This window comes from Larimichthys crocea, chromosome VI (assembly GCF_000972845.2).
Source record: "Larimichthys crocea isolate SSNF chromosome VI, L_crocea_2.0, whole genome shotgun sequence".
NCBI classification, from domain to species: domain Eukaryota; kingdom Metazoa; phylum Chordata; class Actinopteri; family Sciaenidae; genus Larimichthys; species Larimichthys crocea.
In genome coordinates this window covers 23,003,415-23,020,893 of record NC_040016.1, presented here as the reverse complement: position 1 = coordinate 23,020,893, position 17,479 = coordinate 23,003,415, and the positions used below count along the sequence as shown (strand labels likewise).

General features: G+C 42.2%; 1 protein-coding gene across 10 annotated transcripts in view; it reads right to left on the bottom strand.

Moving 5' to 3' along the window:
- Positions 1–17,479, bottom strand: part of adgrg6 (adhesion G protein-coupled receptor G6) — a 72,818-nt gene that overhangs the window by 30,196 nt on the left and 25,143 nt on the right. For 3 of the 10 annotated variants that reach the window (XM_027278801.1, XM_027278797.1, XM_027278804.1), the window contains 5 exons: positions 10,577–10,633; positions 5,772–5,903; positions 3,647–3,724; positions 2,232–2,300; positions 1,414–1,491 (listed from right to left, as the gene is read on the bottom strand). In XM_027278801.1, the coding sequence (XP_027134602.1) occupies positions 1,414–1,491; positions 2,232–2,300; positions 3,647–3,724; positions 5,772–5,903; positions 10,577–10,633 (414 nt within the window). The remainder of the gene's footprint in view (positions 1–1,413; positions 1,492–2,231; positions 2,301–3,646; positions 3,725–5,771; positions 5,904–10,576; positions 10,634–17,479) is intronic. The other 7 variants (XM_027278798.1, XM_027278799.1, XM_027278800.1 and 4 more) reach the window with 7 other exon arrangements.

Here is a 17,479-nt window from a genome sequence, read left to right as displayed (position 1 = left end):
GAAGAATTCTTTGCATCTAACGTCTCGTCTCGGCGTTGCCATGGAGATGACCCCCGAGATGCGATCGAAACCCTCGATTCAGGAGGGGACTTTGAGTCCTGAGTGGTTGACGGGGTCTCCATGTTGGAGACTGGTTGGGGTGAAAAGTTCTGTTGTGATGTAGGTTGAGCTGATGCATGTGAGCGGGCAGTTGTGCGCATCGCATAGTCCAACACGTGTGTTGTGTTTTTAGTCTCGAGTGCATCCGTGGACTCGACTGTGTGTTTAAATGCACTTTTTTGTGTTGTGTATGTAGGCCTGGCTGTGAACTTGCGATCAGCTGGCGGTCCAGGGGGTTTTGTGATGTGAACCACTGGACTGGATGGTGCTCTGGTGGCAGTTGGACGTCGTCCTCGAATTGGCCTCTTCCTACCCTGCCAGATCAAAGGGGTGGAGATGAACCCAAGGGAGGTCTTGGAGCTCCGGTGGCCTGATGGCCTGGGGTGGGAGTCTGGAGGTCTAGGGTGAGAAGATTCAGGTGGAGCTGGGAGACCAGAGGCTGGAGCTACTAGTCTGGGTTCACGTGCTGGATCAGGGAGATGGGGGATGTGGGTGGGAGGACTTAAATGACTGCTGGATGCAAGGGACCTTAAAGGCCTATTTTGTCTGATTGCGGTGGCTGGAGGAGCTGGAGGACTTCTAGATATGTGAGAAATGGGGGATCCTGCAGCAGTCAATCCAAGAACATGTCGAAGTCTTCTTTTGTGAGATGCTGGACCAGCAGCCAGAGGTTTGGACTGGGAAGTCAGGGGTTCAGGCTGCTGAGGAGTAACTACATCAGCAGGAGGGAAGGGGTCCTTCGCTGTCACCAGACGCCATTATGGTGGAAAAGCAGGTTACAAAAAATAAATTAAAGTAATACAAACAAACTCAGACAATGAAGCACCTTGACACCTTTACACCAGATGACACAACCCAAATAATCATTACACAACTGTACCTTGATTCTGTTACTGATTTTCTTCCCTTGTCAGAGAAAATACACATTTACAGGAACAGAAACCAAACAATGGAAACAATGGAAAACAAGTTAAAGCATAAAGGATTATGTAAATGTTTGCACCAAATGAGAGGAAACCATCAGAGCATTTGTTTGACAAGGTTAGGTCGTTTCATGGATTGAATTGTTAGTACGTCAACAGGGGAAGCAGTGATTTGAGTGCTGATCAGGAGAGACTGCATTAAAAATCAAAACTCCTTTGTGAGAAAAGTAGAAATGTGAAACATAGCAGATCAAATGTGACTTTCCTGCAAATATGAAAGCTTTCCTCTTGTTTCCAATGAGAAAGGACAAAGAAATGACAACAGAGGAGCAACAAGAGGCGAATGTTCGACCTTGGTTTGCCGGGCTAAGCATGCAGGTGTGTATCTTACCCCAAGAGGAAGCAGTAGTAACAGCTATATTAGTGGTTGGTTGGTTAGTAGTTAGTAACATCGGTGGAGGAGTTGGGACTGTTTGCGGAGACGTAATGTACATCATCATCATCATCATCATCAGCAGCAGCAGCAGCAGCAGCAGAATGAAAAAAGATGTAAAGGTGTTATTCAAACACGTTCTTGATCACTATGTCTGGGAACATTTCATACAGTTAGAGAGGAAATGAAACCTCCATTCATTTATTTCTCACACAGATGAAATGAATGATCATGTCAGAGAAGTAGAAATAGTTTTGACACCTTTACATCTGATAAGTCATCCAAAATTTCCTTTAATCACGATAAATGTTAGTATAGGAAAACTCTTCCTTACATTACAATACAATCATATTCCTAATTTAACAATCATAGGAAAGAAAGTCAATCAAAACAACCAGAGAGGATCAAAGCTGAAACAATAAAAGAACCAAATCAGAAGAATGTTTGTAGTTTATGTTTTATGGATTTGATTGTTAGTATCCCACCTGGGGAAGCAGTTATTACCGATTATCATGAAACAGAGAACCCGAGCACAGCTGAAGTAAATCAGAAGAAATATCATGTCAAGAGATAAACCAAAGCTGGTATATTTATATTTAGTAAAATATTATTCAGTTTCTGTTAATCTAATATGAAACAACAGCATGATTAATTATTAATTCATAATTAATAATTGATTCTTTCTAAAGAGAAAACATTGAGGAAGAACAAAGACATAAGTGGACAGGAATGACAAGACAAAGAGTACAAACAGTAAATGCAAATGTTCGTCTTACCCCATTCGGAGTCAGTATTAGTATCTGGATTGTTAGTAGTTGTCGTCAATGGAGGAGTTGCACTTGAAACTGTTTATGGAGACAAAACAATGATAGAAAAAGAAAAGAGAGTACGACACAACAAGACACAACAAGACACAGAGTAAGAAGGGATGATTGCATTCAAGTGTTTTAGAAAGGAACATTAATCAGCACGATGCAAAAGTGTTATTAAAAAAAAAAAATCACATCCTCAATCACAATGTTTGTAGAAACATTTGTTAACATTTAAAGTTATGGAAGCCCCAAGAAGAAGATATCGATGCTTTGAGTCCTACTTTAGCCTCTACAGTAAACAGAGACGATCATGTCAGAAGAAGAATGACGATGTTTCATGAGAAAACACGTTATTCAATGCTTCTGAACCCAACTAGGTCATTTTTAGTAAGTTACAATTAGTTGATTAACTGAAAAGCTGATCAATAGAAAATGAATCAACAATCTGATACCTAATCAATTTTAAGTTTCACGATTCGACTTTCCCAAACTGCTTTTACATTTAAAAAAAAGAAACGAGTCAGTATGTCGATCCATCCATTTCCTGTCACCGCTTATCCTGATCAGAGCTGTGGAGGGCTGGAGCCGATCACAGCTTGCAACGGGGCGAGAGGCCCGGTCCACCTGGACCAGTCACCAGCTCATCACAGGGCTGACACATAGAGACAAACCTCACATTCACACCTACAGGCGAGTCACCAGTGAACCTGCACGACTTTGGACCGTGGGAGGAACCCGGAGAGAACCAGCCGAGGTTCAAACCAGGAACCTTCTTGCTGTGCTGCCTATCGATATATTAATCAATCATGAAAAATCGAATTAATTAAAGCCTCAGTTCCAAGCATTTGTTGACATGATACAAAAATCTGGTTGTGAACCTGTGTGTGTGTGACGCAGCTATCTCTGTTTAAAGTTGATTCACACACTAATAACTGGTTTAATAATCTACGTGAATGAGCAATAATACTTTTTAAGTGTGTTAAATGTTTAACACCATGACTGGGATTTAATATTCATACCATCACAGGTCCAGCTGTATCTATAATCATTTAACCAGGTGGGGAAATAAACTGAATTTAATATAATGTCCCGTAGTTCTAAAATACTCCAGTTTTATTGCTCAGATTTATTGCCTTTTTGCCTTTTTGACTACAGCTTTGCAGGGACTGTTTTTCCATGGCACGGCTGCAGGCCTATACTGTTACATAGATACATTTTAATCATTTATGCAGCTTGATTGGAAACGATGCTGTGTAATTAGTCCAAACCCTCCAAACAATAACTGGTCTCGAGTCAGATCCTACATGTTTTCTTCTAGATTAAAAACTGCATTCAGTTTAACTGTAGCTTTGCCATCAGTCCAGCATTGACGCTCTTACCATGTGTTGGGGGGTTAGTATCTGGGTGGTTAGTAGTAGCAGATGAAACAGTTGACGTGCTGCTGGTTGTCTGTTGGGCTACAGTAAGGGAAGTAAACAATCACAGGTTAGCAGGCAGTTTAATACATGCAACAACATGCTGCAGGTAGAATATGCATCCCAGTGAGAAGTTTGTCATAGCAAATACCTGTAAGGAAATATTGTTGGTTTTTGGACCTGTGAGTTTATGCATATACAACAACGCAACATGATCATCAGCAACTAGAAAAGACAACTGTGTGTGGATAGCAACCTGTGAACTGTTACAAAACACTCTGCAAGTGCCAACCTGGACATGAAACTAAAAACACAGCTACACTGTGGTGACACCAGCCTGAACACACAACAACCTGGAAACAGCTACAATGCACCGCGCAGACAACAACATGTCTATAGAGCCGAGAACACAGCTAGACTGCAGGGATGTGTGTTTTTAAGATTTAGGAGTATCCTTTGGCAGGAATTTGACTTAATATTATTTAGCATGTTTTCATTAGTGTATGATCACCAGAACATCACAACACCTGATTTCACACAACCTCTGTCACCCCACTGTTTGTTTTAAGAGGAAGAGGAAGTCTGAGAGAATATGCGTCAGTGAATCTTTTGTTTCGTTTGTTGGTTCAGTTACAATTGAAGAAGTCAGAATTCAAATGAACAGTGTTACACAGAGCTTTACAAAAGTCTAAATGTTTGAACCTGATATGCAGCCAATGATGAGAAAGCCATCATCGAGAGGAAGAAAAGCACTTCCTGTATCTGTGTACAGTTCTGTTTAGACCAAAGTGGTGATGTTCATTCACTGCACACTTACAAATACAGACAAACACAAACACACAGTGAATACGCGTCTGTTTAAACCTCCACACAGGCCTGCAGGGAATCTGATTCACATCAGCTGCATAACTTAAATACAGTAATGAGAATGATGGCATGATGTCAGTGATGATGATAGATAATGATGAAGAGAAAAGTAAATATAGTATCTATGACTGTCTACGACAGTACTGCAACATTTGAGTATATAACTACTTTAATCATCCAACTCAAATAAGTTGATGTTTTCGACGAGGACTTGAACAATGTAATTATAGTGACTACCATGTAGGGCTGCAAAGAGGAGGAAAGTTTCCATGGAAAGTTAAGCTAGGGAATTTTGGGAATATTCCAAATCAGAAACTCCATGGCAATTAAAACCATCATGTTTAATCTATTATACTATTATAATTATTATAGCAGCAAATAGACATATTAGGTCAGGCTGGTTGAACACTCTTAAATTTCCCTGAGGCGTAAACGTGTTGTCTCTGAGTTTACTCTGCCTCTTGCACAATATCGGCTGAGATCAGCTCAAGCCCACCTGCAACTCTAATAAGCAGGTATAGCCAGTGAATGGATGGATAATTGATGCATTCATTGATGAGTCACAACACCACAAATAATATTTGGTAAAAACGAGTTAGGAAAAATAAAGTAAACTAAATGATTTAGATGCTTCTGTGTTATCATGAGTGGTAGTGCTGGCTGAAGCAGCGTTAGTGGCAGGATGTGCGGGGATAGCAGTGCTGGTGATGATGGTAGTGGCAGACACGACTGATTAGCACAATGATTCGACACGTCGGCCACACTGCATTAATGGGAAAAGCTCCTACTCTGATTGATTACCGGACCAATCTCAAAAGTCTTTCTTGATTCAGAGAAAATGAATGTTGACATTTGCTTGCCAAAAGCATTTTGGAGTCAATGTCTCAATTTGAATTTCAGGTTTTTTGGCATGATGTTTGAAAGCAAGGACCCCATTGTTTCAAAAACCCTTCTTATTTCCAATCATAAATCTGTCACCAATTAGTGGAGGCACCCTGAGATGAGCGTGCCAGAATAATATGGAAAATTTGAACTTTCATTGTCGGGATGTTCAGGAATACAGTCTATCTTTAAATGGAGAACAGTACTGTGTCTGTTTACTATGTTCCAAAAGCTTCCTTGAATACAAGAAAGTTTTGGTGGGAAACTTTCAGTAATTACTTCTTTTGTTCTGTCGCATAAAAAGCAAAAGAACAAAGCGGCAAAGCAGATGAAGCCTTACCAGAGGAGGAGGAGGAGGAGCTGGCTGTGCTGCTGCTGATGGTGGTGGTGGTGGTGGTGGTACTGATGGTTGCGGTTAGTGGCATGCTAGTGGTAGGGATGGTGGATGGAGATGGAGTGATGGGAGGGAGAACTAGAGATGACAAATCAAAGGATACAGCAGAACGAGAGGGACCACACATGGAAAACAAAATAGTTTTAATGTGGCCGGTCGGTGCAGATCAGGAACGCCCAACGAGACTTCCAACATGCATAGACAACTTTTTATTCGCTCATAGGTCCCACAACAATCACACTATGTGCCAAGTAAAAGGTATTTCCTACCTAAGTTATATCCATACTGTTTTAATCAAAGAACAAAAACTGAGCTTCATAAATTCCTGCAAACTTTCATTCAGCACTACAACTCCCACATGGAAAAAGAATAACAGAAGATTTGATGAACTCATTTTTTTAGGTAATCTCCGGAGTCCAACATGTTCATCTGGACAATTCATCAGGACGGAATTAGCTGAGTATTTTCTCAGGTAGATAATGAATAATAGAATGAACGAATGAATAATGGAGGCTTTTACTTTCCAGAGGTGCATAAAAAGTAAAATAGCTCTGAGCTGCTTTTTGTGGGTCCTTGAAAGTTCAATCATGGCATTTCTGATTTCCTGAGGGGACTTTAAAAAAGAAACATTATGGATAACTTGAACCCCTAAATTGATCCTAAATTTAGAGGCAAAAGCACTAAAAAGAACTTTCATTGATCAAGACATAAAACATCACAGATTATCATCACAGAAGCTGTACAACATAAATGAAAATGTTTAAAAAAGGAGGAAGGAGGAGTACGGGGAGGAACAGGAGGGTGATCAAGAAGCAAAAGCACAGCACTGGACTGAAAAGAGAAGGAGGTGGAGAAACTGGGAAGAAAGGAGGCGTAAGGAGCTCCAGATGAAAAGAAGGAGAGCGAGAGAAAGATGCAGAGAATGATGAATGGTTGTGAAACTGCGTGATCATTCTCAGTGCACTACAGACAAACTGCATTGCTGCAGGTTGGTTTTTGTTTTTGTTTTCCCAAATGCATGGCAACTTTATTTGGACAGCAGCCAACAGATTATAGTTTATAATTTAACAGTTCAACTGTTTTTCTTTGTCTCTAGATGTCAAATCTTAGCCACTTTGACTTGACTTTCTCTCCTGATGGAGCACAGATCATCCACAACCAGCCCTTGTCCAAAGTCCAACAACTGGTCCACACAGTGAGGGATGGAAACAGGGTGAGGTATGGTGGGCAGCCCAGGCCGCTATAGTTGCCATGATGGCCGGTTATGAAACATCCTGACAACTTGCTGGACTAACGGGACTCCGGTGAAGCAGGTAGAAAGGATTACGGAAACATCCACAATGAATGTATGATGCCAGAGCCAGCCAAGGTTGCAAGGTGTTCCCAACAGGACAAGCATGATGCTGCACAACGAAAGCCAACAGGAGGTTGAGCAGCAGCCCGGCCTTTTCACACCCAAACCTCACAAATAAAAACCATCAGAAAAGGTTTTTATTTGTGAAACAGTTGAATGGTTGAAATATTCACAATATTCTATAAACTATCTGCAGGTAGAATATCCAAATAAAGTGCTACCAAATTCATTCGTGAAGCCAAATCCAAAGGACATGGGAATCCTGACCAACTGGGCTGGAAGATCAACAGTAATGGAGAAATTTTAATCTTCCGTGGTGGCTAAAGATTGTGCGAGTGTGTGCCATGTTCTATGCCAACAACCTAAAACAGGTAAGAAAACATTGCTGTCTCTCTGTTGATCAGCTTGTTCTGGGGTGACAGCTGAGAAGCATGGAGTCTTAAATTAAGAAAACAAAGTTCCACCTCTACAGAGGTTAGCTAGCAATGTACAGATCATCCACAACTGTGAGAGTACCTTTGCACTCAGACTGACCTCAAAACTGCTAAACGCAGTTTGTATGCATGTTTATATCTGTCAAGAGAGAGGGCAGGCCAGAAGAGACTGACAGCTAACATCTTGTCTAAAGACCATAAGAACCTCTTGTGACTGGTGGGTCTATTTAAAATCATTTTCCTAAATACTTCGACCTTGACGAATGCTTCGTTTGGGGGAACACACCTGTTCTAATCAGGGATTCAGGTGTCCTGGTGACCCAGAAGCCACAAAGCCTGTCATTCAATCAAATGACCAAGACACTGTCTTCCTACCAGCACCGGGGGTGCTGCTCTTTAGAAGACGCTGCTCTCCATAGACCAATCTATTTCCAGGATTTAACATTTAACCCTGTGAGTGCTCTCCCATGGCCTGTTGACCTGCCTGAGCTGCTGTATCATTTATATTCTGGAACACAAGCTGTAGCTTAATTGGCTCGACTGCTCATGAGCACAATCCCACAAAAACTGACCTTTAGAAAATGTCCCTCTGAGGCCTCCATAGTACAGGATAGTGTGAGAACTGACATTTAGGGAGTGGGGTTGGGTCATGTCGACAGCTGGCCCCGAGCTACTGTTCAAGTAGCTAAGTTCCAGATCATGTGACCTCCTGGGGCAAAGGTGATTGGCTAGAGTGAGATTGTTCTTGAGGCAGTGATGTATGGACAGTATTCCAGTTTTAATGTCTTTGGCCGGACAGGAAGGGGTTCATGTCTGCAGCTGAACAGCACCCTGGGGTGGTTTCCTTTAAAAACATTCTCTGCATCCTTCACGTATGTTCCTCTCAGGACACAGGAGGGTTATATAAGGAAAATGTCATTAACAGAGCATGCCCAAAGAGATTATGAGAGTGAGCGGCAGAAGGTAAATGCTTATTAAAGTGCAACCTTTCTTCACTTTTTTCTCATCTGCAGACACTTGAACTTGTAAAGAAGGGTTAGGAACCAGCAGAGTGCAGCATCCTTTTCATTATTTCCTCATGGAGACCAGCTTCACTGATTGAGGCTGTCTCTTGTCTTTTCTTCTTAAGGTCACTTTTATTGGAAGGCCAACATCATAAATCAAAGAGCTTTACAAGCTGTACAACATTTGATAACCCCTCACTTTATAAAAAACATCTTTTTCACATATAAATGCATTTACATCCACCTGTTTTTTCAATTTGCACATAAAATACTGTGTAGAAACGTGTAAACAAAGGTCGAAATATCCAAAACAGCTTCTAAGCTTGGTTGAGGGAGGTCGCTGTATCGATGTCGATGTGATGAGTGCAATGGAAACGGTGGAGACATGAAGCATGTGTCACAAATTTGAACTCCAAACTTTAAGTGCTCGTGTCCCTCCAGTAACCAATATTTGATTGTTAGGAGTTCATTAGATAAGCAGTAGGTGGCGCCAATTCTCCAGTCAAAAAAACAGAAGAACAACATGACGTCATCAATGGAAGGTGTGAAAAACAGTAAATCAGACATTTGTGTTAATGTGAGGAAGGATACATCAGATCTGCATCCAATCCATCAGTTAATTAATTCTTTGGTCGATAAAACATCTGATCACTAAGATAGTAAAAAATGTCTATTGCACGCTCGTTGGTGACATCTTCAGATTGTTTCTTTCAGTCTTTCACAAAGACAAAATCTACCCAGCAAATGTCCAAATTGGTACAAAAGAATCACCTGCACTCCAGCTTCTTCTTCTTCTTTTACCCTATCGCCCCCTCTCCACTAATCTCCTCACCGTGTTTCTTTTCTCAATCCCGTCTCATCTTCTTACATTTTGCCTTTTTTAATCCTCTAACACCCCCACCTCCCATTCTCTTCAAAGCAGGACCTGAAAGAGCAGTTTGACAGTATTTGGGAAAGTTTTGAGGCAAGAATATGCTCAAGGGCTTTGGGGAATGTTGAGGTTCTGTGAAGCAAACCCAAGTCTGGATGAAGTTAGAGAGTTTCTCTTAACAAGACATCCAGAATCCATTTTGGACATTAAGCAGCTTAGGGGGTTCAAGAAACCATGAGGGCACTGGGATTCTTTACCAAGGCACATAGAGCAGAGACTGAAACATCATCATGTGAAGCTGAATGCAAAATGTATGGAACTGATGCTGCCAAGGTTGAAAGTTTGATTCCCACTGGGTTCATTGTATTAAATATGTTTGTGGTCATGGAGGAAAACATCAGTTGTTGTTCTTGGCAGTAGGTTAAGGGTTCCATTGTTTGTGTACCTCTGAATCATTGAAGGTACAAACACTGCCAGGGTTCATTTCCCGGCATGGTCACCCACAAAAACACTATATGCACTAATGGTACCTAAAGGTAGTTTGGATGATGCTTCAAGGAAAAGTTTAATGTTGAAAGATCCAGCAGAGCTTAGAAGAAATGAACTTATTTCTGTAACACTATAAAGATGCAAATGTAGAAACAGCAATCCCCAAACTGGCAAATATTGCAAGGAATGGTAGTTATGGTTGACAGACAACTGAGTCTTGAAGAAAAAACATTGTTCAAGACAGTTTGCAGTTTCGGATCAAATGGATGAAGAATGAATTTACGAAGTAAAACTGAATCAGTTTCTTCACCAAGAAAATCTGTAAGAATCTTTCTACTCTTCATTGGTTGTTATAGAAGTTTCTACCAAGCCACTCCTCCCAGTATGTACGGATGACTGAGTATTGATGATTTGCAGATGATAAGATGTCAGAAATCTTGATTAAAACTGCTGAATTTGAATTTTGTTTTTTCACACCAAACATGCTTTGCCTGATTATCCGACACACTGAGAAGTAAACGACATGTACAACACGTATACATGTATAAGTGTCTCTTTGAGGACGGTGTTCACCATGCAGGCGTGTTTAGTTTTCCTACCTGAGCAGTCCGGTGCGGTGCAGCTGGTGGTGACTGGTGTGTTGGGCATGGAGGCACCTTCAGGGAAGAAAAACAAAAAGTTCAGTGACAGTTCTAATATGCTGATGCATAACATGGATGTATTGGTTGGAGGCAGGACTTCATCCACTCTTATGGAAATTAAAAACAGTTTGAATTCTGGGTATAAAATGAACTGGATTGTCTCCATTGTTGGGCGCATAGAAGAAACACTGTACAGCACTACCGCTGGCCAAGACGTCATCTTCTGGTTTAACTCGAATGGGGGTAAAACTATTTAATTGTCAGTAGGACTGGATGGATCCATGAATGGTTTCATAAAATACTTACTAATCCATCCTGCAGATGTTGAGCTATTTCTCAGGATAAGTGCAAACTTTGACCTTCTGCTGTCACTACATGAAAAATTTTACTGGTCACATTGGTGAGGCAGCTTTTATGATTTAATATGCTACCAAATATGATATTTGAATAACTCAAAGGACAGTTTCAAGATCAGAATAATCTCACACAACAAAGCAGGGAACAAGTGTGAACATGATCTCTTCTCAGAGGCAGCGTACACCCTGAATGTCCAGTCTACTAATCTGATAATGAATTTGTCAAAGTGCCGGGTGAACGTGAATCACTGAATTTTTCTCTCACTACTTTCTGATGCATGCAGATTACCGATCAATCAGTCGTGGTGGTTTGTGGCAGGACACAGACTGGCAGCTTTGCAGAGATCAAATTCCTGATGTTTTATTTCAGGGACAGTCTGTCTAACCAACTGTGCGCTCACAGCAGCCAAAAATCAAGCGCTCCTCAAGTACTGCTGGGCCATTTGAAATGTAATGGTGAGCCCGGCTCTCCGGCCCACACATACTGTATATTCACAGGCCTTCAGAGGGAGTGGGAGAACGGGCAGCCAGTGAAAGCAGAGACTTTGTTGAGCCTCTCTCTCACACACACACACACACACACACACACACACACACACACTGTAACAGAAGGAATGTGTTTGCGAGAATGTCAGCAAATCATCGCCGCGATCAGCCGAGTGAAACAGCAGGAATTCAGTAAACGTGGACGGTGTGCGGTTCAAAGGAGGTGAGCGGGCCGAGGATTGTGCCCCGTCATGGGCTACCTCTCTCTTCCTTTTACTCCATCTCTTGTCCTTTGTCCTTCTCCGCTTTCTTCTTTCACTTTTTTCCATTCATACCTCCCTCCCTCCTTCTCTTCTTCCTCTCCCTTCTCTCTTTCAAACACCGCTCTCGTCTTTCATCCACTCTCAGCTTGTTCTTTCTTCCATGCTCCTTGTGAATTGCACAGTGCTGGAAGATGGTGATGGACTTGCTGCTAACATATTATCTGGAAGCTCCTGGTAGCTGACACCTGGCCAGCTTCCATACTTTGGTCCATGCTGGACTTGGACTACAAACCCAACGGTTCCCAAGCAGAGTCCAGACTGAGCGACTGCTGGTCCCAGATCTTCTCACCAGAGCTGAGCGAGCACACAGAGGAGAGCCTCCGAGACTGTGAGGCAGTTATGACACTTATCAAGCTCTCTCTTTTCTTCATCTCCCTCCCTTTCTTTTTGTCTTCCTCTCTTCATTTTCACCTCTTGTTCTCTCCATTCTCGCCCTTCAAAAGGAGAAAGTGTGGGTCATGGTGGAGGATCACTAATAACGAGCTACAATTAATCTAATAATGTGGTAGCGGACCAAAGTTGACTGTGAAAATGTGGATGAGGCCTTCTTTGAATTTCAGAGCAAATATTAAAAGCATGGTCAAAACAACATCAGCATGTTTTCATCAGGGTGTCACCGCGGCAACAGCGGCTGATGAACTATAATTAATGTAACGACTCCACCAGGCCGCGGACGATAATTCACTGTCATTAGAGGAAAAACATGTTCGTTATTCACGGGGTGAGAAGCTGTCACAGTTGGCTCGTGTTTCTTGAATGTGGTTCCCAGTTAGAGCTAATATCCTGCAGCATTTTCATATAAACTAATGGTTGACACTTGCAATAACGCTGTGGCATTTTAATAAATATTTACTTTATTAAGCTTTTCCATTTGCTGGCCGTGACGCACAGAGCCTGGTTGGATTTTACTGGGAAAAATATCTCGTTCTAAGTTGGCAAAGACAGACCAGGATAAAGATCTCTGACCTGGCAAGATCAGGGATGAATTAAAGGTATCCTCGGAGTTTGACCAAAGTCCTGATGCGGAGCAATGTGTCAAAGAGAAAGGAACCTCATCAAATATCAAAGACACCTAAAATTAGGTTTGCATGGCCGGAGAAGCATTTCTCTGTGTTTACGAAAAACGTTTGTCGACGACCTTTGTTTCATGACGAAGATCCGGCTGTGACAGATCTGTGTAGTGAGGTGTCTGCACATAGATGCATAGTTCCCTACTAACATTAGTATTTTTGACTACATATGGTTTACATGAAGATACTTGGTTTGTCACAGTAGCTGTTATCTTAAGGTCATATGGACTTTGAGGTAATTTAGATAGAAAGGTACTTCGGGTCCCAAATGGTGTTTTTTATCCTGTGTCTATCTCCATTTTACAAGGTTGAGGAAGAGATCAGGCCAAGAGATCAAAAGAGCCATTTGTTGGGATGCCCTGAGAGAGGAGTCTCTCTCTCTTTCCCTGGCCTTTTATGACACAAGAGTTATAAACATTGTTTATTCTGAATGCATGTTCTCCCCCATGGTATATAAGAGCTTGCCCTGTATAGTTCGGGAGAGTCTCTCATCATTCGGCCAGGAGCTCTCCAAGTAGTTTCTACTTGTTACGATACTGAACTTGTTGTAATAAACTTGTTATACAACTAAGACGGTGTCGGCGGAACTTCTCTTCAAACATCAGCATCACCACTGAAAATACACTACAGTAGTCAGTGAAAACAGAGTCAGTGATGCACGGGTCAAAGTTTTCAAGACAAGAACCACTCTGCACCGCCCAGTCTATAAACATATGTGTTCATTAACAACTCAAACGTGACTTCATGCATCATAATAGCACAACTTTGACCAAAGCGCAATAATATTGATGAAAAGTCAACATGTCAACAACTAGAGACTGAGATAACAATCTAAAATGTCTGAACACTGAGCTTCACCTCGGTCTTACAGCTGCTGTCTTTGCCTCCAGTCGTTTACTGTCCAGTTACACTTCCACACCTTCCAGCCAATCAGAACACAGAATAATCAGTGGCCATGGTTTCCATCTTTAAGACCGTCACCATCAGGATCATCCTTTGACGTCTACGTCTTAGTTTTTGCGAGTTTTGACGATTCAAACAAACGAAGAGAGAACGACCTAAATGATGGTTGGACAGTATTTTCCTTCTATCTGCACAACGTCTAACACTTTTCTTATAACTACCACGGACTAAATCAGATGGTATTTGGCAACGATTGTGGTTAAATCTAAAGGCTGAAGGGCTGCACCCTTGTTCACCACCTAACAGCCCTACTTTCCACCTCACCACACACTTCTTCCTGTATTTGCACTGAGTGTTGGCATTGGACGTAAATCATGAAGTGCAGAATTGTTGTTGCACATATTTGTGGGTTTTCTTTGCCACAGATTCGATGTGTCGCCACGACTGAACCATCTGACAGAATGCAAATTAGATCAAATTGAAAACTGAGGTTTGAAAAACTCAAAGGTTCGATCTTCTTCCAGGAAAATGTTCCGCTCACACTGGATAACCCACAGAGCTCAACTGTGGACACTTTTCATTGGAACGACTTTCTACTGAAAAAAATATTCCCTTGTGCTTTGAGTGAACCGAACCTTTCAGAACACAACAAACACTTCTTCCATAGAAATTCTATTTCATTTTGTTGTTATGCTAAAGCAAAGCCAGGCTAAACATTTACTAAATATCTAAAAGTCTCAGCATGTTCAGTGAAGCCATATTATTACCAGCCACCTCTTATGGTTTTAGTGATATTAACATTGTACTCTTTATCTAACCAGTGAAGGTCCCACTGAGACGGAAAATCTCAGTTTGAAGGGCGTCCTGGCCGAGACAGGCAACACACTAACTAAGAACTAATAAATAAAACACACATAAACTCAGCTGTACAAGTACAAGCTGCAAATGCAACAATATCAGTTGAAGCATTAATGCACAATTCTGTCTCCACGTCTGTCAAATGATTCAAAGCGTTCAAAGAAATCAGATCTTTGACTTTTAACTCTCCGAGATACATTCAGGTCTGAGGATGGAGAGTACTGAAGAGTATGTACAAACATTTGGACATAAAAAAGTCAGAGTCCTGTCCATAACGAGTCCTGTCCATAACGAGTCCTGACCATAACGAGTCCTGTCCATAACGAGACCTGTCAATAACGAGTCCTGTCCATAATGAGACCTGTCAATAACGAGTCCTGTCCATAATGAGACCTGACCATAATGAGACCTGTCAATAACGAGTCCTGTCCATAATGAGTCCTGTCCATAATGAGACCTGACCATAATGAGACCTGTCAATAACGAGTCATGACCATAACGAGTCCTGTCCATAATGAGTCCTGTCCATAATGAGACCTGTCAATAACAAGTCCTGACCATAACGAGTCCCGTCCATAACGGGTCCTGTCCATAACGAGTCATGGCCATAACGAGTCCCGTCCATAACGGGTCCTGTCCATAACGAGTCCTGTCCATAACGAGTCCTGTCCATAACGAGTCCTGTCAATAACAAGTCCTGTCCATAACGAGTCCTGTCCATAACGAGTCCTGTCCATAACGAGTCCTGACCATAACGAGTCCCGACCATGAAGAGTCCTGTCCATAACACTTCAGAGAAATATAAGTACACAGATACGATGGGAAAACTTCAAGTATCCTTTAAAGGAGGATTATAGACTGAGACTCACAAAGTGTGTGTGTGTGTGTGTGTGTGTGTGTGTGTGTGTGTGTGTGTGTGTGTGTGTGTGTGTGTCTCCATGTCTCCTTGCTGATGAAAAATTAAAGTCAACACACACTTAACAGAGCGCACAGTTCAAGGTAAAACATACAATTTACCTAATGAAGCATGGACTCACATATATACATATATAAACACACACAGCCGTCTTTTATGTTCTGCAGCACACACACACACACACACACACACAGACACAGACACACACACACAGACACACACACACAACAACAAACACAAACACAACAAACACCACACACACACACACACACACACACACACACACACACACACACAGCTCCTTCTCTGCTTCCAGCAGCAGCAGCCTCATTACCGAGCACAGAGGAACATTAAAACGGCTTCAGAAGCTCCGGAGCCTCGTAAAAGTGAAACATTTTCAAGGTAAACAAAATGAAGCGCACCTCTCTGAGACGTGGAGCCGTGAGTCAGACTGTTAGAAATGTAATCCCACTGTGGTACACGAGTATTGGATTACATTACTTATGATGTCATGATAAACTAGCATCAGACGTGCTTCATGCAAAGACGATTTATGAATATGTGTCTCCGGGACTTTGTCCAAGCAGCATACAGGAAGAGGACTATATTTTACAAACGCAGTGAAGGAAGTGAAGCTCAACGCCACGAGAAAGAGAGAAAAACAAAAGTCAGTCGGCCAGCAGCAGCTAGAAAGCCTCCACGACTGAAGAATGGAAAATGTCAAAGTTTGTGTGCTCAGAGGCCGTAAAGCCAAAACCTGTCCAAACACGGCTGAGCTCACCTGTCAGGAAGAAGCTCGTCCACAAACACAGCGCTCATGTGTCTGAACCGTCTGTCGGCGACAAGCTTCACTTCATTTAAATGCCAGTTTGATTATTTGAATTATTTATTAAAATCCTGAAAATCATTGAATGTTTGGTAGTTTGGAGCAAGTCTGAAGTTGTTGAAGAAGTTGTTGAGGATTTTAGGTTTGAGGGGTAGTGACATCTTTAAATGACGTTTGGTCCGAAACCCAAAGACCCGGTAAACAGATGTAAAGCCATCAGGAAGCGTGAGGTGAACTTTAAACTGGACTTGTATCTCTAAATGAATTCAACGTGGTTTTCCTGCAGTTCAGATCAGATTTCAGTAGCAGCACTCTGCAGACAGCACATGAGTTGTGTGTTCAGAGGCTACATGTGTGAAGCACGTCGGACAGATCTTTGACTTTTTTTGGTTGGTTGGAGATAATTAGTTTCTCGTATCGAGGTCACGACTGCATGGACATGAGTTCTCATGACATTCGTCAGTTGTTATATAACCTGAGGACTCAGACTTCAGCCTGGGGGGCTGTTGAAGGCCTGAACACTTTGACAGGATGACCTACTCTGACTGACAGTTTGCTGGTTGTGAAAAACTGACTGACGCTGCACACGATGAGCAGCAATGAGCAGAGGCTTCTTGATAAGCATCACACGGGCTGAACCCGACAACACGATAAGAACAGCCCTGAGTGTTTGAGAGGGATAGTCCAGGTTTTCCTGGGGGGCAGCAACAAGACAGACTGCTCTGTCTCTGCACGGGTCTCTGAATGTCTCAGATATCTCCACATGGATGAAGCTGCACCACCTCAGTTGAACCTGCAATAAGACAAACCTACAATACACCATGACATCAACATCAACACTGACTCCCTGTGACTGATGACCAACTACTGACTCCCTGCCTGGTCATGCCTAATCTAACTCAACATGCTACTCAGCTCCTGACACCAGCTGTGTTCATCTCCAGATTCCTGCTCCGTCCTCCTGACGGCCTCCAGCCTGACACTGAAACCTCTTCAGATCCAGAACGTGGCGGCTCACCTGCTCCTCGATCATGGAGCTCCTCAGTCGACCTGCAGCAGCCTCGTTAATCTCAGATCTCTAACACTGACTACAAAGCAGTCTCTGGTTCCTGAGCGTCCTCAC